General features: G+C 36.4%; 1 protein-coding gene across 3 annotated transcripts in view; it reads right to left on the reverse strand.

The window, feature by feature from the left end:
- The window catches only part of cluha (clustered mitochondria (cluA/CLU1) homolog a), a 31,876-nt gene extending 4,968 nt beyond the window's left edge, over window positions 1–26,908 (reverse strand). Inside the window, exons 1-25 of one of the 3 annotated variants that reach the window (XM_067364991.1) lie at window positions 26,588–26,908; window positions 19,956–20,149; window positions 19,701–19,872; window positions 19,475–19,618; window positions 19,258–19,385; window positions 19,008–19,162; window positions 15,650–15,775; window positions 13,553–13,700; window positions 13,385–13,477; window positions 12,604–13,298; window positions 11,219–11,574; window positions 8,859–8,960; window positions 8,661–8,761; window positions 8,090–8,242; window positions 7,734–7,796; window positions 6,824–7,068; window positions 4,631–4,715; window positions 4,389–4,542; window positions 4,172–4,311; window positions 2,734–2,814; window positions 2,169–2,294; window positions 1,871–1,992; window positions 1,138–1,231; window positions 542–676; window positions 366–439 (exon numbers count right to left, since the gene is read on the reverse strand). In XM_067364991.1, coding sequence (XP_067221092.1) covers window positions 366–439; window positions 542–676; window positions 1,138–1,231; window positions 1,871–1,992; window positions 2,169–2,294; window positions 2,734–2,814; window positions 4,172–4,311; window positions 4,389–4,542; window positions 4,631–4,715; window positions 6,824–7,068; window positions 7,734–7,796; window positions 8,090–8,242; window positions 8,661–8,761; window positions 8,859–8,960; window positions 11,219–11,574; window positions 12,604–13,298; window positions 13,385–13,477; window positions 13,553–13,700; window positions 15,650–15,775; window positions 19,008–19,162; window positions 19,258–19,385; window positions 19,475–19,618; window positions 19,701–19,872; window positions 19,956–20,149; window positions 26,588–26,717 — 4,016 coding nt within the window. In that variant the 5' untranslated portion in view covers window positions 26,718–26,908. Of the gene's footprint in view, window positions 1–365; window positions 440–541; window positions 677–1,137; window positions 1,232–1,870; window positions 1,993–2,168; window positions 2,295–2,733; window positions 2,815–4,171; window positions 4,312–4,388; window positions 4,543–4,630; window positions 4,716–6,823; window positions 7,069–7,733; window positions 7,797–8,089; window positions 8,243–8,660; window positions 8,762–8,858; window positions 8,961–11,131; window positions 11,575–12,603; window positions 13,299–13,384; window positions 13,478–13,552; window positions 13,701–15,649; window positions 15,776–19,007; window positions 19,163–19,257; window positions 19,386–19,474; window positions 19,619–19,700; window positions 19,873–19,955; window positions 20,150–25,339; window positions 25,458–26,587 lie in introns of those variants that run through there. The other 2 variants (XM_067364990.1, XM_067364992.1) reach the window with 2 other exon arrangements.
- Between the last annotated feature and the right edge of the window lie 593 nt (window positions 26,909–27,501).

The following is a 27,501-nucleotide window of genomic DNA, read 5'->3' on the forward strand; positions in this document are numbered from 1 at the left end:
GTTTATATGCCATTTCATTCCACGAAAAGGGCTACAATTAAAGAATATGATATGACAAAATATTTAAAAGACTATGGCCTGGTTTCACAGACAGGGTTTAGCCTAAGCCAGGATTAGGCCTTAGTTCAATTAGGGCATTTAAGTAGCTTTTATAAATGTACACTAGAAAAAAAACATTACTGGTGTGCATCTTGAGACAAAACAATGGGACTGACATATTTTAAGATCTGTCAGTACAAGTTACATTCGGTTACAACTGCTCAAACATGCATTTTAGTCTAGGACTAGCTTAACCCTTGTCTGTGAAACCAGGGGTATGACTTCAGAACAATGACTAAAACAAAACAGTGTAAACCTTTACTCACCTGAGGGGAATAAAGATAATGCCATTGATGATATTAAGCTGTTCCAGAACACTGGCCATGTTTGGTGCCGTAAACTACAGAGAGAAAAAATAATAAACCATAAACAAAGATCCTGGAAAGATCATGGAACAGAATTTTCAACCACTGAGGCCTGGGATGGCTAAGGTGTGACTGACTTTGAGAGGCATTATGCTAGCGTTTGATCCGTTCTTGTAGATCTCGTTCATGGTTCTCTGTAGAGCCACAGCCTGCTGCGTGAGGTACTTCAGGTATTCCGAGCTCTCCTTCGTCTTCTCATGAGCTTCACCAACCTTAAACACAAGTGTATTGTTGTGTCATTAACATTTATTATGATATTATCAGTGTACTACAACTTTATTATTAAAATCCGCCTTTTATTTGTATATAAACATTAATTGTTTTTCATTGCAAAGGTTTGTATGATTAAAAGTAAGGTCATATTTACCATCATTTGTAAATTTGCACAAGCTAAATCAATAGGAATCTATGACATCAGGAATTTCACATGAGGGCAAAACATTTCCCCACATAGATTTCACAACAGCTTCAAGTTGGTCACATGAATTTGGTGCATTATCCAACAGAAGGCTGCTGGATTTGATTGTGACTTCTGTGTGAGTGGTACTTCATATATATCATTACACTACAGATAATATGACTGCACCTTAAACACATTATTAAAATTACATCAGGTCTGATCTATATGGGATAGTAGGTCTGATATATACTGTACATATATGGTTGAATATACCTGGTTCTTGTATATGGTATAACCCTCCTTCTCATGCTGCAGTGCAGAGCGGAACTCAGCCTTGCTCTCATAAACTCTGGCCACCAGGTGATGACTGCAGAAGAACAGAGTGGGTGAACATTACTAGACATTTTGACTACATATGACACCAATGTTTTGAACTAGGGCTGGGTTGACAATATCGATTAATCGACTTTAATTGATCCTCAGTTGATGAACGGATATCAGTAACTCTAGAGAGGAGCATTTTGGAGGGAAAAAAGCACTTTATTGCATATATTACATTCATTATATTTTTACTTACATTTTAAGTAACATCTCATTTATTGTATGTTTGAATAAATCTGCCATGAAAACAATACTTTTTTTTTTAACAATGTCAAATTGGAGTAGAAGCATAATTAAATCCTTAAAAAAACCCTTTTAAAAACTGACTTGCGCAATTTAAATGTTTGTATACAACTGTTTTTATTTGAGTGTTGATTATTAGTCCAAAAATTTGGAATCTGCTGTTAATTTTTTATATTATGGTAATGTACCAACTGACAGATATACATGTGTATTTTAAAGCTTCAGTTGAGAGACTGTTTTCATTAGACATGTTCTGTGCCTGATATATAGCCAAACGAATCAATATTGAATCTAATCGAATCGCAGTCTAATCAATTACTTAGTGAAATCTGTGTCAATACCCAGCTCTAATTTGAACTAGTGTGTAGTCAGACATATGTACCTGAGGGCTACTTTCAGGGACCGTGGCCCATGGTATTTTGAATTGATGGCCAGGGCGTTCTCCAGGAAACGCAGAGACAGGTCATACTCCATCACACCATGAAGCACCAGACCAATATTGCTCTAAATCAGAGACAAAGGATCACAGCGAGATGTTGGCATTGCTCCACATGACGTAAGTGACCACATACATTCAATTTCCTCTTGTTGACAAATCAGGGTTTACGTCATCAACACTGTGCGAATCAAAGGATGACCACAGGTTCAGCACTAAAGCAAAATAAATGTTTTAGGCTTACATCGAGCAGAGCCATTTCAGGATGGTCCTCCCCACACACCACGAGCATGAGGTAGCGAGCGCGGTACAGCAGCTTCAGGGCAGTGGACAGCTGACCATTGGCAAAGCAGTACAGAGCTAAGTGCATCTGTGGAGAACAAACATGAAACAATTTGAGATCACAGAGACTGATTTGAGGATCATTTATCATTTTCATTTGTAGTTTGTAGTAGAACATTTGTACATTTTCTGAAGAAAATCTGAGTGGTGTTTGCCAGTATTGGATCTGAATATCTGCTAGTACATTTCTAGGTGATTACCAAGCTGGTCCTTGGTGATCGCTAGAGTAATTAGAGTCTTTGTTAGTGCATTTCAGACAGTTGCCTACATTCTTCAATGTCTGTCTATGGGATTTTTATTTTTTTTTTTTAACCAGTTTTATCGTCTGTTTATCTTATGTCTGATCCCTTAAAAAAGTAACAGCACATGATTCAAGAAACAGCGGTTTGTTCAAAGTAAAAGCAATAGTACGAACCTTAGCAAACACCACAAATAAAATACGTACAGAAAATAATGTAGATACTTACATATTCTTGAATAGTGTTTGGGTGTTCGATACCCAGCGCTCTCTCACTCATTAGGACAGCCTTCTGCTGATTGCTCAGAGCCTTAAAAAGAGGGGGGTGGGAGTCAGCATCATGAAATCCTAAAGAATTATCAATAGCTAATATGACAAGTCTTGACAAAACGTATCACTGTTTTTTTGTTTTTTTTTAATTACATTTTTAGAATGATAGTTCATATTTTCAAATAACAGTAAATTCATAAAATTAGTGATAAAGAAAAGAAAAAAGTATTTCATGTGTGCTGGGCACTTGCCGGCTAATCCATTTCAAAATAATAAATTAATTTTGAAAAATAATAGTTTTGTAAAGAAATTAATATGTAGACACCATTTTCATTAAACAGCAAAAAGTCAAGTTGTGACATATTACAATTTAAATGAACTTTTCCATTTTAAAATATTTTAAAATGTGTTTTTAATTTATATAAAAACATTTTATTCCTGTGATGTCTAAGCTGAATTTTCAGCATAATTTCTCCAGTCTTCAGTGTCACATGATCCATCAGAAATTATTCTAATATGCTGATTTGGTGCTCAAGAAAAACTGAACAGTATTTATATAATTTTTATCTCTAATACACCATTATGTCCAACTGCGTTCAGCACTCGCTTACTGAGGTCTGAACGCGTTCTGACAGCGGCAGTGATGTCTAGCACTCATTAAAGTATATGCGCGAGACATCACTGCCGCTGTCAGAACGCGATCAGACCTCACTAAGCGAGTGCTGAACGCAGTTGGACATAATGGTGTATTATAGGTAAAAATGATATAAATACTGCTCAATTTCTCGCACAAACCGATCGTTTCGTGTCTTAGGACATCAATGTGTCGTCACGAGCCGCAGGATTTAATTTGGACTTTGGACTTATAGTAGAAGTTCCCATCCACTCGCATTATTTGACTGACAGACGGCAGCAGTTAAAAATCATCATTTGTGTTCTACTGAAGAAACAAAGTCATCTACATCTTGGATGCGCTGGGGGTAAGCAGATAAACATCAAATTTTCATTTTTGGGTGAACTATCCCTTTAATTACTTTTTTTTATCTTGGTTGAAAACGGTTTTGCCGCTTCATATATTCGTGGAAACCATGGTACCTTTTTTTCAGCATTCTTTGATCAATAGAAATAAAAATTTGAAAAAGAAATCTTTTGTAGCATAAATGTTTTTACTGTCACTTTTGATCAATGTAATGGATCAAAAATTGTAATTTCTTTCAATCTTACTAACCCCAGACCTTTGAACGGTAGTGTACGTTCATCTACAAAATGAATCTCAAGCAATTAAGCATGATTATAAAATCTAAAAGTTTTTTTTTTTTTTTTTTTTTTTAAGCATTTGAAACAAATTCAGTCATTTGTATCCAAACATTAGACTGGGAACTGTTTTTAGGATGTACCTCAGGGTGATCACCCATGATGTAGTTGAGTCGGGCCAGAAGGCGCAGACAGGCACAAATCTCCACATGCATGGCTCCATACACATTGTTGAAGAGGTTCAATGCCTCGTTGATGAGCTCACAGCCCTCCTTTAGGAAGCCTGCAAAGCAAGGACATGTCAATTAGCATTACAAAACCATTGTATGTGGAGGTTCATTGATGTTGTGTTTAAGGTACCTTGCTGAACCTTGGCCTGCCCGCTTTGGAAGAAATGGAAGGCATCTGAGGCTTTAGGGTTGACGTGCTTCACGACAGGGAAGATATTCAGGATGTCCTCCTCGGTGAAGGCCGGCTTGTGGCGGCTGTCAAAGTTGTACTCCTTTATCAAGATCTGCAGGGGAAGCACAAAGGAAAGCCTAGTCGCTACAGGCCTGACGGAGCACTCCAGAGACACATAGCAAGATCGATAAATGCACTACCTGAATGCCAGTCTTGATTGATATCTCCCTCAGCAGTGTGATCTTCTGCAAGTTGTACTTCTCCACTGCTTGGTCCACACTTTCACTGCGAAACAAAAGCACAAAACCATTAAGACAGTGACACACCAAACCAACGACAATATTCAACTGTGGGGTCTAAAAAGTTGCACGTTAACACAACGTAAAGACTACAGCCAACAGCCAACTACGTTCACTTCTGCTTGGGAAACTAGGACTGCGGATATACAATGTGTAAACAAAACCTCGCTTGCATACCATTTTGAATATGAATCATGTTGATCACTTTCTTTATTCCAGACGGCCATGTCATGAAATATTTGCGTACTATAATGCTCAGGTAACAGTACGTGAAATTAGAATGGCCTTCTGTCTGTATCACCTTTTTACTGCTCGCTTTCATCACTATCACTTTTCTTCTTGTGTACGGACTGGTTCATTAAAGACTCCATGAAATCAAAATTTACTTTTTTTGGCTTTTAGTATGAATATGTTAGCCTTAAAGTTATCTATAAGCTAGTGAACTCTAAAACAATGACAAAATTCACATATAGAAGATATAAGCAGACTCTCATTCCCTGACAATATGGATAATTCAGCTTCTCATCAAATTTTCTGTCCAATCAAATGTTCTCTAGAATCTGAAGCATCCCACCCCTCCTACATTATAAATAGACGCTGAAGCTGAAATCGGTCACTTGTTCACACAATTTCTATTTTCTAAATGTTACGTAACAGTCTGTGTTATGTTGAGATTCGCCTGTTCTTCTGAGGTCTTTTAAACAAATGAGATTTATATAAGAAGGAGGAAGCAATGGAGTTTGAGACTCACTGTATGTCATTTCCATTGTGCTGAACTTATTTGACTATGCCAAGATAAATTCAAATTTTAATTCTAGGGCACCTTTAAGGCGAATGAAGGATTTTCACATTATTGTCACACGAAATGTTGCAGCGTGCATACAATCTGCTCTGGTCCAGAGACACGATACCACAGAGCAGATAATATGCGCAAGTCAGTGCATACCACATAATGTATCAGACCCATTTGAGTTCTACACAAAATGCTATATTTTAAAGCAATATGGAGGAGATTTGGAGGAGAAACAGTTAGACATACTCGGCATTAGAAACAGCACTGACGAGTCAAACAGATAACACCAGTGCCATGCACCAACATTTTTCAAACTACATATTCTCAGCACTGATTATGTTCACTGTTTTGCTTTAGTAACAGTTTCATATTAAATCTAAAAGGGGAATCTATTAGACAGTAGCTGTCAAGCTGTCAAACTCAACAGCTCTAGTAAAATGCTATTGGCTATTATAAAAATCAATAGGTCCCTCCCGGTCTTCTTGTTTCAGTGGAAATTATGTCAACACAATGAATAACACTGCATGTTTCAAGCCACTTCAGTGGGCCTTTAAGCTGAACAGACAATTAAGAGTTTTCTCTCAACAACGACTGCCGATTCAACATATTCAACATGCTCAATTGGCTAAAAAGCCAGACAAAGTTCAGCTAGTGCCGATGATGCAGAACACACAGCAAAAACTAAGCTGACAGACACTCAACGATGGCCTGACATTGGTCGACGTTCAACCTTTGGCTTGGTTTATCAGGGCCTTTATCCTCTGGAATTCTAGGTTAATAAAACAAGGGGTGCTTATATATAACCAAAGACTATAGAATAACACAAGTCACATCACTCGTATTATTATGAATGGAGAAGTATAACGCGCAATATGGCGAAATAAGCCCCGCCTTCTAAATAAGAGCCAGTCGCTGATTGGTAAAGTCATCACGTCACTGCAGCAGCCGTTAGAAGCTACGATTTCTATAGAAACAGTCAGACGCGCTCCTCCGAAATGAGGCACAAGAGACGCGTATTTAGGACTGCGCATGCGCATTAGCATGATCCAACCTGAAAAACACAGTTTTTTGTCATGATTCGAGAGTTTACAAACAAAATTTATGAGACAGTTGTTGTCAGATTTCATTGGTGATTTCAAATATGAAATTTAATCGAAAGCTTGGCAAACAGCTTTGGAGAATTTGATGTTTCCACATTCAAAGAGAGAGGAGCTGCACTTGAATGCCTGAGAGGCGTTTCAAAGATGGCCACCGAGTGAAATGACTTGTCTTAAAGGGACTTTGATATAACTAGATCTCACCATTGCAGATTATAGTGATAGTAGCTATGTGCCTCAGAGGTAATGTTCTTCCACAGCTCACTGGGCGTCAGGCTGGCCCAGGTTGTGTTGTCTCCTCCACCAGGGACACGGTTACGTCTCTTGCGGCTCTTTCTGCGGGACACCAGCTCATCCGCAGGAAGGTGAGCCACTGCATCTGGGAAAGAGCTCAAGAGGCAGTTCAGGAAGTGGCTCACCGCAGCGGATAAAGCAGAGAGCTCCACACCCTGCAAATCACAAACACACAAGAATTAACACAAAGGTAAATGATATTAAATAATCAACAGCTACAAAAAAGTAAAGGTACAATGGTAAATTAATCTTGGCAATACCATAACTCTGAGTTTCATGTAAATACTATGGTAAATACTTATGGCAATCATTTATTTATATACATGTATGCAATTTGGTGTCATTAAAAAGAAAGTAAATGTTGTATTCAGCAAGGATGCAATAAATTGATAAAAAGTGGGAGTATACACATTTATAAATGATTTCTTTTTTAAATAAATTATGTTCTTTTAAACTTTGTATTCATAATAGAATCCTGAAGCATATTTATCACAGTTTCCACAAAATGTAATGCAGCACAACTGTTTTCAACACTGATAATGATAATAATGTTTCTTGAGCACCAAATCAGCATATTAGAATGATTTCTGAAGGATCATGTGACACTAAAGACACTAATGCTAAAAATTCAGCTTTGAAATAATAATAAAAAAAATGGAAGAAACTATTAATAATTCACAATATAATTCACTGTATTTTTAATCAAATAAATGCAGCCTTGATGAGCATAAGAGACTTCTTTCAAAAACATTCTGAAAAAATTTTCAGAGCCCAACATTTTGAATGGTATTCCTGTCAATGTACAATAGTTGTAACTTACCTGAAGATATGTTTTGAAGATATGCTTTGCACATCTGGTGATCAGCTCACTGATTCCTATTCTCTGCATGTACAAACAAATAAATTAAATCCATAGTATTTATTATAACATTAATATGTATATATATAGTCCACTTTATTTTACAGTACGTGCACTTACATGTACGTACAGAATACTTATTGAAGAAATTACCCAGTTATATAAGGTAAATACATGGGTTAAGGTTCGGTTTACAGGTAGTTTCAGGGTTAGTATCTAGTTATTAACCAGTTATTGTTGTAACTATAATAAGTACATAGAATGTACATGTGAAACAGGACTGTAAAATAAAGTGCTACCAATGATCCTTCACTTACATAGATGTGTTCAAGTTGTGCTTTTGCTGGCATGTTGTCCACAAACCCCAGCACAGTACCAAGATAACGCACATTAATGCCACGCTGATGAAGGGCTTCTGTCATTGTTGCTCCATCCATAGGCAAAGAGCTGTGATCTAAACAGTCTTTTACCTGCACAAAGGTAAAAAAAAAAAAAAAACACATTAAGTCAGCAGCCAAATTAATATATTCTACAAACACTTTCCAAAAGTATCTGTGCCTAAATGCTTTTATATGCCATGTTTTAGATACCATGTAAATTCAACTTTAATATTAATGTGTCAAGCATGTTGCTTGGAAACTGTAAACAGCATATGGATAGGCTAGTGAATTATATAGTTTGGGATGAATTATTTATTCTAAATATTGTTTGAATATTTATTGAAAAGTGGGTTATTTTACCATATTGCTGTAGATGCCATTTTGTATAATATCAATAAGCCACTTGAGTTATAATGATTTTACCACAGCCTTTCAAGGAGTTTTGATTTAAAGGTGTTTTTTTGTTTGTTTGTTTTTTGGAGAAGGCAGGTGCTGCTTAGTCACTCACAAAAGAAGGAATCTGGCAGGACACTAGGAAGGCTGCAGCATCTTTGAGAAGCTGCTTCTGTTTCTGAATGTCCTCAGCGCTGTCATCTGGGAAGCGTACTCCTGTAAGAGATGAATAAGGGCATGTGACCATCTTTGCCCATATTGTCAAAAGAGAAATCAAAATCCATATAAAAAAAATATTATATACACACTATACCTGGAGAGAAGATATCTGGATTGAAGCGAATGTCGAAAGAGCTGTTGCTGATGGAGCCCACAGCTTTACAGGCGTTGAGGACCACCTCTCGACTTTTAGGGTCTGTGAAAATCAAATATTTCACAAAATGTCAAGATGAATTCGCCATAAACAAACAAAAAACACTATAATAAATAATAATGAAAAAAGATCACAAACTTAGCAAACAAAATTACTGATAACCATGATAAGGTGTTTGGTTAAATCAGGGCTTTTCAAACTAGTGGTGTGCAAAAAAAAAAAAAAAAAAAGCGCAACAAAAGGTTTTATAAAATGTATATTCAATATGTCATCAAAACAAAATAATTATCCAGATAATATAACAAATAATTTAAATATTTCTGAAACAAGTACTTCATTTTGTTGCCCTTAAAGATAACAATTTAAAGGGGTCATGAACTGCACTTTTTTAAATTATTTTATAATGCTTACCTAGAGTGCATTTATAATGTTAGTATGATTTTTACATCAAAAATTGTCATCATTTAGAAACAAAAGGCAATTTTCTACTCTGATTTTAGTTCTCTGACTTGAATGCTCTCCAGTGGTTTACTTTAATGTAAATGCCCACTGTTTTGATTGGCTAACATCTTTGCATATGAAATAAGTATTAACAGTTTCCTACGTTTCTACTATTACAGCTGTCAGCAATAAGTGTTGATTATAGCATTACATTTACATCATGAAATGTTGCAGTGATGAGCACTGTAGCTGATTACCAACATGTTTGTTGAGCACAGGAATGCAGTGATCTTGTCATTGCAACACGATTTATGCACTCTCACGAATGCTTTCATCATAACTAAAAGTGCAAACACAATGTAAATAACAGACTCATTGTGCAGTGTAGACAGCATCATTGATTATAACGGGAGTTTTGTCGAGAGTCCAGAACTCAGTCACTGATAAACTCACGCTGTGTGATTGACAGCTCCAGCGATTATAAAAGGAGCATTCTTTGATCGCTTTCTGTATATAATTTAATCACAACAGATTATTTTAATGCTACTAAGAGAAACAATGTGAAGTTGACCGTTTAGTCATTGGCTTGATTTACTGACACAAACAGCAATAAATGATTTTGAGACAAAGAATATACATGAATCATTACATATCAGAAATCACTGATCACAGATCAGGAATTAAAAGTAACAGTTACTTGCATGTTGTAGCATTACTGTCAGGTCCACATCTTACAGTAAAAGTCTGTTTGCAAAGACTGTGCCACAATTGTGACTGTTTTACTAAAGAATCCACAGTTAAATGTACCAAACAAACAAATAACGCTCTACCGAGACATTTTACATAATTGAAAATAATAAACCACTTTGCTAGCATTAGGATCCTTTGGAAGGAAATGTTATTTTTAGTCCAGTGATCCTGTATCTCTCTTCTCACTAACGCACCAGTGGGCGGGGCCAAAAACGTGAAGATGCAGAAGTAGGCATTGATTCTGCAGAAGCGGTCTTTCGTCACACTATTACATGATAATGTGATAATTTTAAAGGAAAGAGTTGGAACTTGGCTTCAATAAAAGGTGATTTTGGACTAACAATGATGTTTTGAGTTCTGAAACTTTCAGGATGTTTTTATAGTGCAAATGACCTCTTAGATGTCAAAAGATCAAGGAAAATTTGATTTCTCAATTCATGAAACCTTTAAATTGATCTCAGTATAAATGGAGCACAAATTGATTTTTATACATTATATGCATTTTATACATGAAAATTAAAAAAAAAAATATGAATATTAAAACAGGTATATAAAAGTTTGAAAAACCCTGGTTTCAATTATTACCATAATCAACGACCATCACCACAAGTTAATCCTACACACGATAAATTAATTTGGTTTTTAATGGAAAAACTCAGGTTTTCTAATCACCACAGAGAAAGATTAGAGGGGAGAGTGTTGTCGGGTGGAAAATGTGGGAATAATGTGGGAATAAACTGAAGTCTTAACACAGTGGAGCCAGATTACAAAGCCAATCGAGGAGATCTGTGTCTCCTTTAATATGAGCCTCAGAGAGAACATGAGCACACAGCAAGAGGAGAGATGCACTGAATAAACACATAGAAATTGAAAAAGACAGCAAGACATCTAATGAGTTGATGACAGAACTCAGATGGAGCTAAGATAAGCAAAAGCAAAAAAAAAACAATAAGTGTGCATGTCTCTGCCAGCTCTTGCTCTTGTTCCCTCTCATGCTCTTTTCGATCGCTCACAGGACGTACCGATACCTGATCCATCTTCTGCTGCTAAGGACTCGGCCAGCTCTTTAGCTTGGGCAAGTCCAGGAATTATTTCATCAGCTTCCTTACCCTCCAAAAGACTATCACACCCTCCATTCTGCCTCTCTGGAGCTGAAGGCTCATGAGTACCGTTGGCGTTTGCCGTAGGAACTTGGGCTTTCAGATCAGCTGGGGCTTCCTGGTTCTCAGGAGCAGAGTTTTCGGACACAGTTGTTGCCTCTGAGTCATCAGGGGTCAGAGTGGATTCAGAGGAAGTTGGAGAGGATGGTGTGTCATCAGGAACCTTTTCAGATGCTTCAAGAGCCTGCGGTTTGCTTTCAGACTCCACAACTGCTGTGTTCGTGTCATGCAGAGCTGCAGTTTTGTCTTTGTTTGCTTTCTGCTGCATCAGCTGGAGAGCTGCCATCTTCATGAAGAGGAGATATCTGAGGCATAAGAGGATGACATGTTTACACCCACTGACAAACTAGCCTTCAGGACGTTCAAGAAATTAGCAATAAAGGAGAAGACTAAACACTTAGTGAAATGTTATTACATTATTAGTTCAATTTTACATGTTTTATGGATTTTTTTGATTTTTACAAAATTTATTTTTGCAATAACTATAACTATTAATATTATTTTTATTAATTATTACAAAAATCACTAAAACTAAAATGTGTAAAATTTACTTTAAATAAATATGTAATTATTTACTATTTACATATATTTTACTTTCTATTTTTTAAGAGTTGCTAAGAATTAAAAAAAAATCTAATATTAACAATAATAAAAATATCATTATCTATAAAAATATATGTAAAATATACATAAATATTTATTTAAAATCTAATTATTATATGTAATTATTTATTACTATTTATTCGTAGTTACATAAGTTACTAATAATATTAATAACAATAATTAGTAGTAATAGTAGTAGTAAGTAGTACAAAATGAAAAAGTAAAAGGTAAAGATTTTTTAAATAGAATTTAACCATTTTACTTCAATGTTGTACTATTTCCTACTACTAAAAAAAATATCACATATATATATATATATATATATATTATATATATATATATATATATATATATATATATATATATATATATATATATATATATTTATATTTATATTTATTTATTTTATAATTAAATATTAAATAATTATTTTATTATTTTATTTATTTATTTAAGCTTACGATTCAGACAAGAACCTATTTGAGATTTAAGAACTATACTGGAGCTAACAACCTAAAAGATTGGCTTACTTTATTCCTATTGAAAAGCTATCGTATGGCTTCACATGACTTTGAATATATGGCTTCATTCTTAAGAGATAATTTTATGGTGCCTTTTTGGAACCTAAAATCCACTGTTGGTACACAAATCATACTTTCATTAGACAACAAATGGGAGAGCAACTTTACTCAGATTTGAATGAGCATGTTGATCAAGTAGCAGGAACACACCTGTGCTCTACAAAGGCCTCAATGAGCTCCTGGCGCAAGCAAGCCAGGCGATGGCGATGTTGTCGGGGGAAACCCAGTTTCTGGCTCTCGGGGGTGAGCTCTTCTCCCTCCACTGGCAGGAAGTTGAGGTCAGGAGGGAAGGTACGCAAAAGGTCCAGGATGTAATGGCGGCCATCATTGCCAATGATACCCTTACACTCCACAGAGGAGCAAAGCTCTACAGAGGCATCTTTCTCGTTGAGTACAGCATGCCGCTGCACCTTCAGGGGGCGGCTGGTCTTCTCCAAAAGCTCCAGATACTTGGGATGGGACACTACGGTCTTGCCGAAGTCAATGGAGCCATAGATGACACTCTGCTCCTGCTCCCGCTCCAAGATGCCAGGAATGATGGACTGAGCAGTTACACGGTAACCTCTGTAGTCCACCACCACCGTGCCCAGGGTGTAGAGCCCCTCCACATCCACAGCACTGTATGCCCTAACCCCGTTCAAGTCATTGGTGGGGGCAGCATGGGCGGCAGCGTCCCCGCCCAGCTCCCTGTAGTGGTCGCGTACATCGAATCCCAAGCTGAAGAAAATGTTGTTCCAGATGAACATCTGCATACGCGTCTCTTCTCCAGGATTGATCGCCATTACGTTGCCATCAATCACCGCCATCGCACCACGCGTCGCCGCAGCAGCAAAGTCACTATGAACCTGAGGAACAGAAGTGCTTTTGTGAGCTGAATAATTTACATCAAATGAAACCGTACTTGTTCTAACCCTAGAGCTGGGATGTTCACCTTGAATATGGCTCGTTCTCTCAGCAGGCGCTCAGGAAGGTTCTTACGAGAAAGTTCTCTGGTCGTCTGGAGCTCCTCGTTCCAGTCTCTAGTCTATCATAGAGCACAAGAAATGTTAATAGCACTATTAAAAATATCCACCCAAAATTAAAGCTTTTTAGGACATACTTGGCCAGGTATGTGCTCTTCATAACCCAGACGGGAGGTGTAGGCATCCTCAGCTCTCACACAGTCCATGGCATGGTCAATCTGTGGTGCAGTCCAGCTGTACACTTGGAAGGGAGTAGCTATTCTCTCAAATGGATGTCTTTGTACCCTATTATCAATAACATGACATAACATAATGAAGATGGAGGTAAAATGCCTTTAAAACTGACAAAAATAAACATTTAGACCAGATGTTCTCAACTAGGGGGCCTCAGCAAACTTCCAAGGGGGCCACAGGATGACTTCAAATAATAAATTATTATTAATATGTTAAAATAACCTCACTTAAATCTATACTAAAATTCTAAAAACATACAAAATCAAGATACTGTAAACGGAAATCATATAATAACATATAAGAACATGCAGTTCTTGAAACTTCTGGAATCACAAAATGCATCATGATTAATTCATTTAATACATCAACACTCCCAGTTTATGTTAATAAACTTTTTTTGAAAACAAGCAGCTGTGTTATAATTACCCTGAAGGGAGGGTTTCTGATTTTGTGACCACACATGACTTGTGATATCATAGTGTTACTGCATGTTGATAATGCACAAAAACGTAAGCTGCCATACTGCTGCTCCCAGGTGTCCTTTGTCACACTCCTGACTCTGAGTAGGACATTAATACGAAGTGCAAATGTGGCCTAGCTGAGATAAAACGGTTCATAGTTATACGTGAGCACCGTCCACGCACTGACTGGTGTGTGTCCTGAGGATTCCAAGATAAAGCTGCAGAGACAACGCTGAGGAATAAGAGAGACAACACGGCATTTGAGGTTGTTCCGCCCTCCAGTCCAGGTCGAGTTAGCGCTTGTTGCGCTCTTTGCTGTTGGGTTACAAATTTGTATGCATTTGAGTTGATAACATTTGTGAGAAGTAAAAAATGTATGGGTAGGAGGGTGGAGGATACCTATATCTTTTTTATAGATATTTATAACATAGGGTGGAGGATACCTTTTGTCCTGTTTAATGGATAGTTAGGGAGCACTCAAATAAATGAACTTTCATTGTTTTTAGTTTCACTCAAACCATCCTTGTTCATATTATTTAAAAAACTCATGTAACTACATAAACTTAATTTAACGAAGTTGTTTCTACTTAAAATGAGTATTGTCAGCTTTACTTGAGTTTGTTCAGTCTACTTAACATTGCTGAATGAAACGCACAAATTAATGTTGAAATAACTAACTGGGCAGTGGATCCGCAGTTCCCAGCATGCTTTGAAAGGGACTGCATTTGGAGGGTAAATTTAGGGATTAAAGTGTTTTTTTATGTGTTTTTTAGTAAAGGGAAAGATGTTGTTAGTTTATTTTAGTGTTTAATATTCAGTTATGTTCGACATTTACAGGAGTTTCTGCCCGTTTAAGCTGTGAGCCTCATATATTCGCATGTTTATGATGGAATTCCTGCTCTCAATTCAACTGAGTTTGTTCAATGAGTTATTTATTTAAATGCATTTTGTAGAGTAAATAGTTAATTAAATTATGTATGTAATAAACATAACATTATTAAGTAAACTGCACATATAAATATTATGGAAAACTGATAAATTCAAATGATTTGTATTTACTCAAAGAAATTGTGTCAGCTTTACTTGAATTTCTTTTGTTCATTCAACTAAATTGTTGTTTGTACATATTACTCAATATAGTTGCATGGAACCACTTGACACTGCTTTTTTAAGTAAATACAACAATTCATTTTTTGAGTGAGGGAAGTTATTGTTAATTCCCCTTTAGGTAGAGGTGTTTTTGTTTTCTTTTGTATGGGTCATCCTCCCAAGGTAATGTTTTTGTTTGTATTTTTGGTTTATTCATAATGCTTTACTTGACATCCCTGCTTTCTTTTGAACCCCTGCCTAATATGAAAATAAAAGGCATTTTGAATTGGAACCTTAACGTTTGTTTGTTTGTGACTCTAAGGGCTGGAGAGCTGAAGATCCTCAAAGTGTCTCCACGTTTTATTGTTCGTCGTTCCCCTTTTAGCCCTAGACTGAGGGGGAGGAAGTAATAGGTGGTCAACTAAAATGTTATTAATAATAGCATATTACCTCTTCTTTTGCAGAGCAGTGAAGTTCTTCTTGAAGGCGGGGCTAATCTGGCTCAGCAGTTCCACTAGAGAGTGGCTGAGGAAGCTGGGGTTTGCTGGCTTGGGGTTGAAGGTATAAGTAGTGGACCTGCAACAATCAACAATGATAGTAAGATTCTACACTGTTTTGTCTAAATAAATTAAAAATAAATACTAAAGTCAATTGTTTGAATTAGTGAATTAGGCATCACAACATTATACTTGTAAAAAAAAATTGTTGAATTAATGCATACAGACAGCTTCAACAAAATATATATATAGTCCACAAGACAAAAAAAATAGCTGAATTTATTAAAATGACCCTGTTCAAAAGTTTGGGAACCATTGGTTCTTAATACTGTGTGTGGTTACCTGGATGTTCTACGACTGCTTTTTTGTTTTATGATGGTTGTTCATCAGTCATTAAGAGCCGGGGGGTGAAAACTTTTTGAATTTGAAGATCAAGGTAATATTGTACTTAATTTGTCTTCTGGCAAACATTTAAGTGTCTTATGTTGCTTCTGAAGGGCAGTACTAAATGAAAAATGTATATATTTTTGTAACAAAATAAGAAAACAATGGACATCTTTATCCTGTTCAAAAGTTTTCACCCCCCGGCTCTTAATGCAACGTGTTTCTTTCTGGAGCGTAAGTGAATGTTTGAACCTTTTTTAAAAGTTGTGTTTGAGTCCCTCAGTTGTCATAAGTGTGAAAAAATTGATCTCAAAATCATACAATCACTGCTGGAAAGGGTTAAAATATGCAAAAGATATCTGACAAATCTGGTGAACCCGGAGGATTTTTCTGAAGAACAGAGCTCAGTTTAACTGCTCAGGACAAACAAGAGACTCATGCAGAACCATCACAAAACATAAAAACAGTCGTATATCATCAGGTAACCACACACAGTATTGAGAATCAATGGTTCACATACTTATGAATGGGGTTATTTTAATAAATTCAACTATTTTTTTGTCTTGTGGACTATATCTAAACATTTTTTGTAAAATATCTTACTCAGGACAGTACTTAATATAAAATAATGTGCATTTTGTATGATCTCTCTTATTTTGATAAAATTATTCACATTTTCACAGATTCTGCAAGGGGTTTCCAAACTTTCGCATGCCACTGTAACAATGGTTAAAAGCGATAGTTGACACAAAAATGAAAATTCTGTCACTTATTACCAACCTTCATGTCGTTCCCTACCAGACTTTCATTCATCTTCGGAACAAATGAATATTGTGACTTTTTGATGAAATCTAAGAGCTTTCTGTCCCTCCATAGACAGCTACATAACTACCGCTTTGAAGCTTCAAAAAGTTATAAAAAAAAAAAAAATTATATATATATATATATTTTAGGGGTGTAACGGTACACAAAACTCACGGTTCGGTACGTACCTCGGTTTTGAAGTCACGGTTCGGTACAGTTTTCGGTACAGCAGGTGGAGAGAAAACTAAACATAAAATTGCTTTTTTTTATTATTAAACAGAGGTTTACTGAACAAATTGTGTTTTTGTCTTTAAATATATTAAATTAATTTAAAACTAAAAGTTTCTTAAGGATAAAAACAATTATCTCTGCTAATGCTATAAACTATGTAGGGAGCCCTAACTTGAAAGAAGCCCAAACTATTAGCCTAAATTCAATTGCTTTTTATTTTTAGATAAAATAATCAACACTCAAATAACAAATTGTATGCAAACCTGTAAGCTGCACCTAAGGCAGTTTTTGCATTAACTTCTAAATGTTTTTACTCCAATTCGTTGTTGAAATATAATCAATTCTACACAGTGGCTGTTATTTTAACATCAGATTTATTTAAACATACATTAAATCGCCTAATCGGGATATCACTAAAAGATTAAGTAAAATAATGAATATATTGGCTAATATAGTGCATATATTAAGCGAAAGAGTTCATTTCTCTAGCGAACTAACAAGCTGTGAACACTGAATGGCTTTTCTGAGGTAAATGCATCATGACATATTGTTGAATACGGACGCTTTCATTGATGTCTTTCCATGGTTGAAACACTGAATGAGCGATTACATGAGATATGACCGTTTCAGTAAGTTGTACTTAATCTTGCAACATACCTTCAGATGTTCTTTCATGTTTATTCTGTAACCAGTATTAAGGAGGAAGAGATGAACACACTCACTTGCGCTCCGCGCTCGCGCTGCCGGTTGAACTGAGGCGCCTGTACAGTGATCTGTCAGCCCACATCAAAGCACGTCAAAATGGCATTTTCTGTTTAAACTTCATGATTTCGTGGACAGAATTTGAAGGATGACACTTTGTTTCTTATCGAAAGTAACAAAAAGCAGAGCTTATTGCGGTTATTGGTGGTGAATATTGGTTGCAATGTAATGCTTCGGTACACACGTGCACCGTACCGAAAGACCTGTACCGAAACGGTTCGGTACAGATACGTGTACCGTTACACCCCTAATATATATATATATATATATATATATATATATATATATATATATATATATATATATATATATATATATATATATATATATATATATATAAAGGAGATTATAAAACTAATCCATATGAATTGAGTGGTTTAGTCTATTTTTTATGAAGGGATACAATCAATTTATATGCTTAACAGTTTGAATTTAGGCTTTTATTCACATATAAACATTCATCAACTCGCACGTCAGTTGTGGTAAACAGAAGCTCAAGCATGTTTGCTTAACGTGCGAGAACCAATGAGGTTCATTTTCGAGTGTTACGCAGCACATTCAAGCTTCCGGAAGAGGTTTGTTCTCGTGCATCAAGCAGGTTCGGTTGAGCTTATTTTAAGCTTGCTAATCAAGATTTACATGTGAATAAAATCCTAAATTAAATCTGTTCATCATATAAAGCGATCAAGTCTCTTCAGAAAATTTGGACTAAATCAGTCAATTCATATGGATTAGTTTTACCATCTCTTTATGAACTTTTTGAAACGTCAAAGTGGTAGTTGCGAAGACTGTCAATGAATGGACCAAAATCTCTCCGATTTCATCAAAAAGATCTTCATTTGTGTTCCGAAGATGAATGAAATTCTTACAGGTGTGGAACGACATGAGGGTGAGTAATTAATGCCAGAATTTTCATTTTTGGGTGAACTAACCCTTTAACAACCTTATATCTCAAAGCAGTAGGCCCATTTTCAAAGGTTTATTTATAAGTTAGCTTTAAAAAAATTAAGAAAATTAATGGTATTTTTACTTCTGGGACCCAACTCTTGCACTCAACAACTGATCATGAAATGCCACGTTGACCAATCAGAATCAAGTATTCTAAAGAGCAGTATAATAAAGTCACTTACTGATTGAGGTAGAATCCGCGGGTGGAGGCAGTGATGCTAACGTGTCTGTCCTCAACAGTCACAATGTAAAGATACATGAGGTCTCCGTGCATCTTCCTGTTGCCAGGCGGTGGGTTCCAGCCACTCATTGTCAAGACCTTCATGCACTGCATAGGCTACAGACAGAGGACAAAGCAAAAGTAAACAAATCTCTAAACAAAAGCAAGAAAATCATGAAAAATTCATAGCAAAATCTGTAATCTGCCCTCACCTTCCAGTCTTTGTTCTGTGGCTGAAGGGGAACCAAAGGACGCTCTTTGCTGCCTGGAAGGATGTGTTCAGGCGGTGTGCAATCGATCTGCTCAAGTTCACTGCCCTTCTTTTTGCGTCTCCCAGTATCTGCGGAGGTAAGAGCAAACAGCCCATTGAATACCAGCCATCAATCTCCTAGAAACCATTTAAGACCCCTCATTCTTCTTGTCACACACCTCCAAGATCGCCATCCGTAAAGACACTGAGGAACGATAGGGAGTTGCAGTCCACTCCATTATAAGCGTCTGATGGATCCAGACTCTTCAGCAGGTCTCTGATGTGACGGACGTGAATGCGAGCTTCACGCACTGTGTAGGGCTCTACAGGAAGGAAATGGATACATTAAAAGCTCCATACCTTTAAACGAAACCTATACTTAAGATAGAAGCTCTCGAATAGTACCTTCGACCACTTTGAGAAGGGAGCCTTCCTGCAGGCCCTCAATGGACTTGAGCTCAGCAAAGTTGTCAAGTACGTTGCCGTCGAGCTGCAAGGAGAAGCAGGTGCGGTGGCAGGTGTCCTCACGGTCCATCAGAACTTGGTGGATCTCTTGCACCATCTCTTGTGGTGACACCTGAGTAGGAACCACAGATTTTGTTACAATATTTTGTTAAAAATGTCATGTTATAAAGGAATCATTCCAAGAACATGGCTCACCTGAAGGTCAAAGGGTTCAGTTCCTGGTGCTTGGATCTTCACAGTGAAGCCAGTGTCTTGAATTACGATCACTTCCTGTTCGTTAGCATCCTCTGCAGAGTCTGCATCGGCACTACCATCCTGCTTGGAGTCGGCCTCCTCGGCCTGATCGTGACCAGCGTCCCCGTTCATCACTGCTGTGTCACCACGGTGCCCTGGGGGTAGAGAAATTTAAAATAGTTACAATAATTTAACATTTAGTAAACTTTAGGTAAATGTAGGAAGTTTTGACATATATTATCTCGTGAGGTGGCGAAAGCTAATTACATCTTCAGACAGTGGGCAAAAATGAACACAGCCTAGCACAGCAAACAAACGACTCTTATGAACCAGTTAATCAAAGATTCATAAAACAGTTTCAAACTTGCTTGTGATTAGTGATTTGAATCAGACATAGTCGATCAGTGAATCAATCACAGCTGTTACAGAGTTCACAACTGACTCCCTCACTAAACTGCAAGTCATTTTTCTGTCATTTTCCACTTCAAAATTTAGGTTTGCAGACTTACGTGAGCCTGTTTACTGAGTGGTTGTTCATATGACAATGAGTAAATAAAAGACACACATTTACAATATTTAAAACAAACAAACACCGAAAACAGCACAAATATAATCAAGATCACTAGTTATAGCATAAAATAGGAACTACTTTACCACATACAACTAGAAAACACCATAGTTTATATAATATTATGCTATAATATTATATTTAATTATTATTTTATATGAAAATGTAACATAATACTATCAATTTAATATTATAATAATAATTTTTATAAAACAAACTAAAAAAAACAAACGAAGAAGAAGAAAAAGGAGGGGATCTTAAATGTTTAATTTTAGGAGAACCTGAAGCCCTGATTAATTGCTCACTGATCATTCATATTCAGTACAGTTTTGCCATTGTTAACTAAAAGTAAATAATTTTCATTTGAATGAAATACTAAAAATGAAAATTAGAAATGTTGCCTTGGCAACTAACTGAAATAAGTCTAAGTACTAAAATTACACGTACTGAAAAAGTTTCTGAATAACAAAATGACTAAAACTTGAACTATCATTAAAATGAAAACTGAAAATAAAAGCTAATTCAAAATATTAATACTATAATAGTATGGTAACACTTTGGTAAGGGGAACATATTCACTATTAACTATGACTTTTGCCTCATACTCTTAATTTACTGCTTATTAATAGTTAGTAAGGTAGTTGTTATAGCGTTTAAGTTTAGGTATGGGTAGGATTAAGGGATGTAGAATATGGTCAAGCAGAATAAGGCATTAATATGTGCTTTATAAGTACTAATAAACAGCCAATATGCAAGCTAAGCAACTGGTTAAAAGTGAGAATTGTTCCCCATACTAAAGTGTTACCAATAGTATATAAACAATAATAATAACAATAATAATAATAATGATAATAATAATAATAATAATAAAAATAACACTGTTCCAATAATCATTTTATTAGTTTGTTGATCATCTTCATTAGTTACAGCCTTCTATACCTTCTCAAAGGACGTTACCCACAACACAAATCTCACTAATCACTTAGCTTGTCGTTTAACAGGGAGGAGTTGCATAAAGGCTAGTGGATTTTTACCCGTAGGTCGGCCAACTAGCACAGCGGTCATCTTCTGAGGGCCTGTGACACTTCACACACTGTACACAATACACCTCCCACAGCGCAACGCCGAGCTGCCACGGAGATCACCACGGAAACAGGTTAAGTCCTGGGTCTCAGGGGGCAGTCATTCCCGGCACGTTCTGCGGCTGAATGAATGTAACAGAACCAGTGGTGCTGCAATATCACCTGATTCAATTGTCTGAGTAGGTCCTTTCTACCTTACTGATTGATTCAGTCACACAGATCTGCTGAGGCTGCATGTTTTGTGATCCACTAAATTAAATAAGATGACAAAGATTTGAGATTCAGGCCCAGGCAGACATGTTTTGCAATGCCACAGCTGTCTTGGCTGTAACTCACAGCTAAAATACACTGTTTGCTTTAGACAACTGCAACATGTCCTTGGCTCTCCTCAATGGTCACGGCTATGGCAACAAGCAGCTGGTCTCACACTACAGACACCGAGGACCACAGGGGAGGTGGATCAAACAGATTTCACAAAAGGAGCTTTGAAAACCCCCAATACACATTTACAATCACTTCAAAGGACAATTTATGTATTATACAGTTGTGCCTAAGTGTAAATAGCATGTAATGAGTTATTTTCACTGTCTAAAAGGAATGTGGAGCTTGTGCTTCCTTTTAGTCAGTAACAGCAGCCATCTTCAGTTCAAACTGAAACCAGCCATTTCTTCAGACCTAGCGGCACCATATGGGTATTTTATCTTGCTCTAGATTGAGTGTTTACAGATCTCCCCCAATCCAATCCAAATTTAATCATGAGCATTAGAGTAGGTGGTTCTAAGTATAGGAGCTGCAAACACAAATTTTGAACCACCCTACTTCAGGAGAATCCTGTAAATGGTGTACTCAAAATATCTGATAAATGAGAACCAGAATGATGATTTAACTTGTATTCTTTTATTTTTATTTCATTTTTAGCAGTAGTTATTTTAGTACATCAATTGAAACTAAACGCAAATGAAATAAAATAAGTTTAATTTCTATTTTACTTTCAGTATTTTATTTCAGTAACACTTCAGTTTTGGGTCCAATTCTCAAAATTAACTAGTTGCTTGTTAGCATGCATAATACTTGGCTGTTTATTACTACTTATTAAGCACATATTAATGACTTATTCTGCATGACCATATTCTACATCCCTCAATCCGACCCAATATCTGAACTTGACAACTACCTTACTAACTATTAATAAGCATTAATTAGGTGTTTGAGGCAAAAGTCATAATTAATAGTTACTTAATAGTGCAAATTGGACACTAATCTAAAGTATGACCTTTATTTCAAACTAAAATGTGTATGGTTTTCATTTTAATTAACCAATAACCTTGATCAGAGTAACAAAATGAAAATGCATCACTGAAATTTCCACAGGGAAAGCAGTGGTTCTCAACAGTTTTGACTCCAAGGCACCCCGCAGTCCAGAAAAATATTCAAATGCCCTATGACTTTTCTAGTTGTTCATGATTTACTGGACTGGATTTTAAAAGCACTTAGCATTTTTTTTTTTACAAAAAAATGTACATTCATTTTAAAAAAAATACTCATGGAGCTTTACAATTTTATTAATTGAAATGATTTTAGAAATAAAACTTTTAAAATTGGGTTAACTCAGCTATCTAGGTTTTCAAAAATCATGGTAACCTTGGTTATTTCAAAGAAATCACAAACACACATACTTACATACTATATGTATATATTTTATAGTGGTTTTAACTTATTTTAAAGCATGTTTTTTCTCATTTTAAATCATCTTGAGTAGGGCTGTCAAACGATTAATCGCAATTAATCGAATACAAAATAAAAGTTTGAGTTTGCCCGATATATGTGAGTGTACGGTGTGTAATTATTATGTATATATAAATACAAACACATTCATGTATATATTTGAGAAATATTTACAAGTATATGTATTTATTTATATTTTTATATAATTTACATTATATATAAATAAAAATATTTTGTACATAAATAACTTTTCTCTTAAATATATACATTAATTTGTGTGTATTTATATATACATAACACAGTACACCCACATATATTATGCAAACTCAAACTTTTATTTTGTATACGATTAATCACGATTAATCGTTTCACAGCCCTAATCCTGAGTTCTCCTTGGAAGTTTCCTGAGGTCCCCTAGTGGGCCCTAGGCTCCTGTTTGAAAAAACGCTGCCCTAAAATCATCACAGGCAATCCAGTGAATTGCATCACAACAATGGCTGGCTTTTAAATATATCAGTGCGTGTATGAGGTTTGTGCCTCAGTATTGCACAACCCCAAACTCAATCCCCCTGTCCTTCAGTCCCCCTCTCACTCAGCTGGGTGAAGTCCAGGTGTACGACACATTTAGTGAATTTGAAGGCTAAAGGATCAGATGAAAACCGTTTACATTAGGCTATACTGATATGATAATCTCTCTATGACACTAAAGTCAAACATGTTCTAAGACTTTACTCCAGCCTTTATCCTTTAAGCCCATTGCATTCTACATAGTGAGTTTAATAAATTAACACATGCATCACATATAATAGCACTGCTGCAGAGGTTCAGTATAGAAATAAAACCCTGACAATTCATTTGCAGCCCTAAATCATTCAGAGTGGTCAGGAAAGAGATATTACACTCCTAACTAGCCAAACTTCTTGTTTTCCCAAATACTAAAGTGAATTTGCTAAAGTTAAAGGCAAGCACAAAGTCCCATTGTGATAACAATAGCACTTTAACAACGAAGAAGAAAACTTACTAAATGGCAGCAGCACAAATTTGCAGTCACAAACAACAAGAGACACAGTCAGACTTTATCACAACTGAGATCATGGTGGCCTAAGTGAGACGGAAGTGAGCCTATATAGATCCCCTGTGGAGTGACATGATGTGTTGGGACAACACCGCGTGGTGTCGGAACATTTGGCACAGACAATGCAAAAGCTACAGGAAGTGATCCTTGTAAAGTTATGCAAAAGGAAATTTTGCATTTTTACAATCAGCTATGATTTTTTTAATCTATAAGTGAAATTATCCAATAATAAAAAGGGTTAAAGTTGTCATATTCATATATCTCAACATAGCCTCCCTTTGAGGACCCATTTTATGTCAAACAACAGCTTTCAATAGGCTAAATATATGAATTCAACTGAGAAGAACGTCTTTAAAAAGTATTATCTATGTGTAAAGCTTTTTTGAATGAAGAAAAAATTAATGCATATTCAATTAAGAAATGTGGAATAAGGCTGAACAAAACCTGCAGATTACAGTATAAACACAGACAACTGAATAACAAACAAAAGACGGTCTAACCAGCTTCCTAAATGGCTTTATTAAAATTTATTGCGTGTATAATCATAACGCAATAACATACAAATCATGTCAATGCACAAACACATCTATTTTCCAGCCAGAAAATGCAAAGATCACATCAATCACAAGCAGGCATCATCTCGAGCATCAAATCCAACATTAAACATGTTGTCAGAATGCAATTCCACAGCTGTCAGGTGCCATAACGACAGTCAGTCTCTTCCAAGGTCTCCTTAAATGTGACAAGGACTGCAGCAGTTAGCTAACTGACAGTGTGCACAACAGCCGGCTATTTGCTCTAAATCGATCTAATGACAGTCTGTAGCTCGAAAATAAGTCGGAAATGACAGGATCACTCCTACGTGCTAGGCAAACTGCATAATCCCAACACTTACCAAACAGATCCCTCTATATTTAACTGGTAGCAATAACCTTCTATCGGCATACATGCACCATGACTTTCCATGTGTAGCTACTTCCTCGTCCGGGTCGAGGAGCGCAACACTTTCCTGAATGAAAACAGGAGGGGGGCCGATAAACAGACGTGCGTTTAAACAAGTTATACATTACTATCACGAGGTTTTGTTCATGAAATTTTTGAAACTCTACGATATAATAGCTTATTTAGGCTATCAAAAGTGTTCAATACAGTGTCACCTAAAATTCAGACCGTAGTAAACCGCCGCTCTCCTCTCTGTCTCAATGGTTCCGTCCCACTGAAGGTGACCTTCAGTTTATTCGCGTTCATGCGCGCTGTTACAGAACATGTGCGTCAAGATCTCACACACAGCTAGCGAACAGGCTACAGACAACGCTTTACACTGCTGATAATGAAAGTTAGCCTGTAAATAACGAGTAAAACATCTAGCGCTCAAGTTTAAGAGCTTCACATGCTCTGTGAATAATTGACCCTAGTTTTGCACTTGCTGTTGACTTTGCTCGAGCAGAGGCATGTCTAGTTGAAAGTTTGTTATTCTATTGTCATTAACTTATTTTTATATTGCAATTATCAGCATAAACTACTTTTTTCAGACAAAAATTCAATGAACTACAAATACTACATGTGTGCATTCATGCAAAAATAATAATGCCTGAGTAAACAAAAACAACTTTTGCTTAAGTTTACCATCCTACTAGCCTAAATTAGTCTGACATCCCCTTAAAAATACAAAAAAAAAAGGTTTCCATGGTCATGAATTAAACCTAATGCTCATCTTTAGACAGAAATTGTTCAACATCTGCAATATTCAAACAATATTTATCCAGTAATAACCAAATCAGCCCTGATCACTGAATATATGCACTGACATTTTATATAAATTTAATATTAATAACTAAGCTGTGAATGAGTTTATCTACACCAAGCAGCATGATACGATCCAGATCAAGAGCAGTACTTAAATTACATTCAAATGAAAGGTAAGTACCCATTCAGAAACATAATGGTGTTTAATAGTGTAAAGCAGACACCCCTGCCCGTTTATGTCCTTTGATGATACCTACTTCCCTTTGACCTCTATCCAGTCAATCAAACATCAGATCTCAACACTGATTTACTCAAATGTGTTAAACTACATCAAGTAAAGTTCAGTAACAGCACAGGGATTTCTGCCTCAGTGTAAAGTGCTTTAAAGCTCACATACCGCAGGCACATGGATCCTTCAAGGCTGCTTTGCTGGTGTCTTTGCTGTTTGTTGTCTCGCCTTCCCGGGCAAGATCAACGGGGTTGCAGTTCGGCACTGATGCTGGGATGTCATCCGTCTTGCTAACCATGATTCGTTTCCCAGAATATTAATTCGGTTTCAGAGTTAGCAACAGATGTCTGTTGCTGAGGGCTGCGATGTGGGTCTGTTGAATGGCCTTCCGTCAGACGGAATGGCTGCCTATTTACATGCAAAGATATTACAAAAACAACTTAACTTGCGAAGGACAGTTCTCTGCCTGGCTGTCACACGTGGTTTCTCCTCCTCTTGACCTGCTTGTCTTTGTATTTGTCCCACCCACCAAACACACGGCTACGGCAACCCTGTAGCTCCATTTAGAGAAGCGTATTTTACTGCCTCAGTTGGTGTAAAGGGTACCTGAAAACCATTATAAGTTACAAGTAACCAATTCCAATACGACTTGAGTAAAATACGTCTTAAAGTATCTGATTTTAACAGTATTTTACTCATGCTGAATGTAGGCTCAGAGATGCACTAGTCCTGAGAGACATGCCAGTGAAAATAAGAAAACAATTGATTTGTAAGATGAGAAATCAAGTTTATTTTCTAAAATCAAAATAAAACTGAACACCTCAATGTTGCAGTAAATCAAGGTCGACACAACAACCTTTTAAACGTCTACAAACTTGAGCTCAAGTGCATAGAAAGGTCATAAGTAAAACAATATCCTTCAAAATGGTCTTGTCAATATAGCGGATAAATAAAACAATGTTAAAGGATTAGTTCACTTTCTAATTAAAATTCCTGATCATTTACTCACCCCCATGTCATCCAAGATGTGTCTTTCTTTCTTCAGTCGAAAAAAAATTAAGCTTTTTGATGGAAACATTCCT

This window comes from Chanodichthys erythropterus, chromosome 17, assembly GCF_024489055.1.
Source record: "Chanodichthys erythropterus isolate Z2021 chromosome 17, ASM2448905v1, whole genome shotgun sequence".
NCBI classification, from domain to species: domain Eukaryota; kingdom Metazoa; phylum Chordata; class Actinopteri; order Cypriniformes; family Xenocyprididae; genus Chanodichthys; species Chanodichthys erythropterus.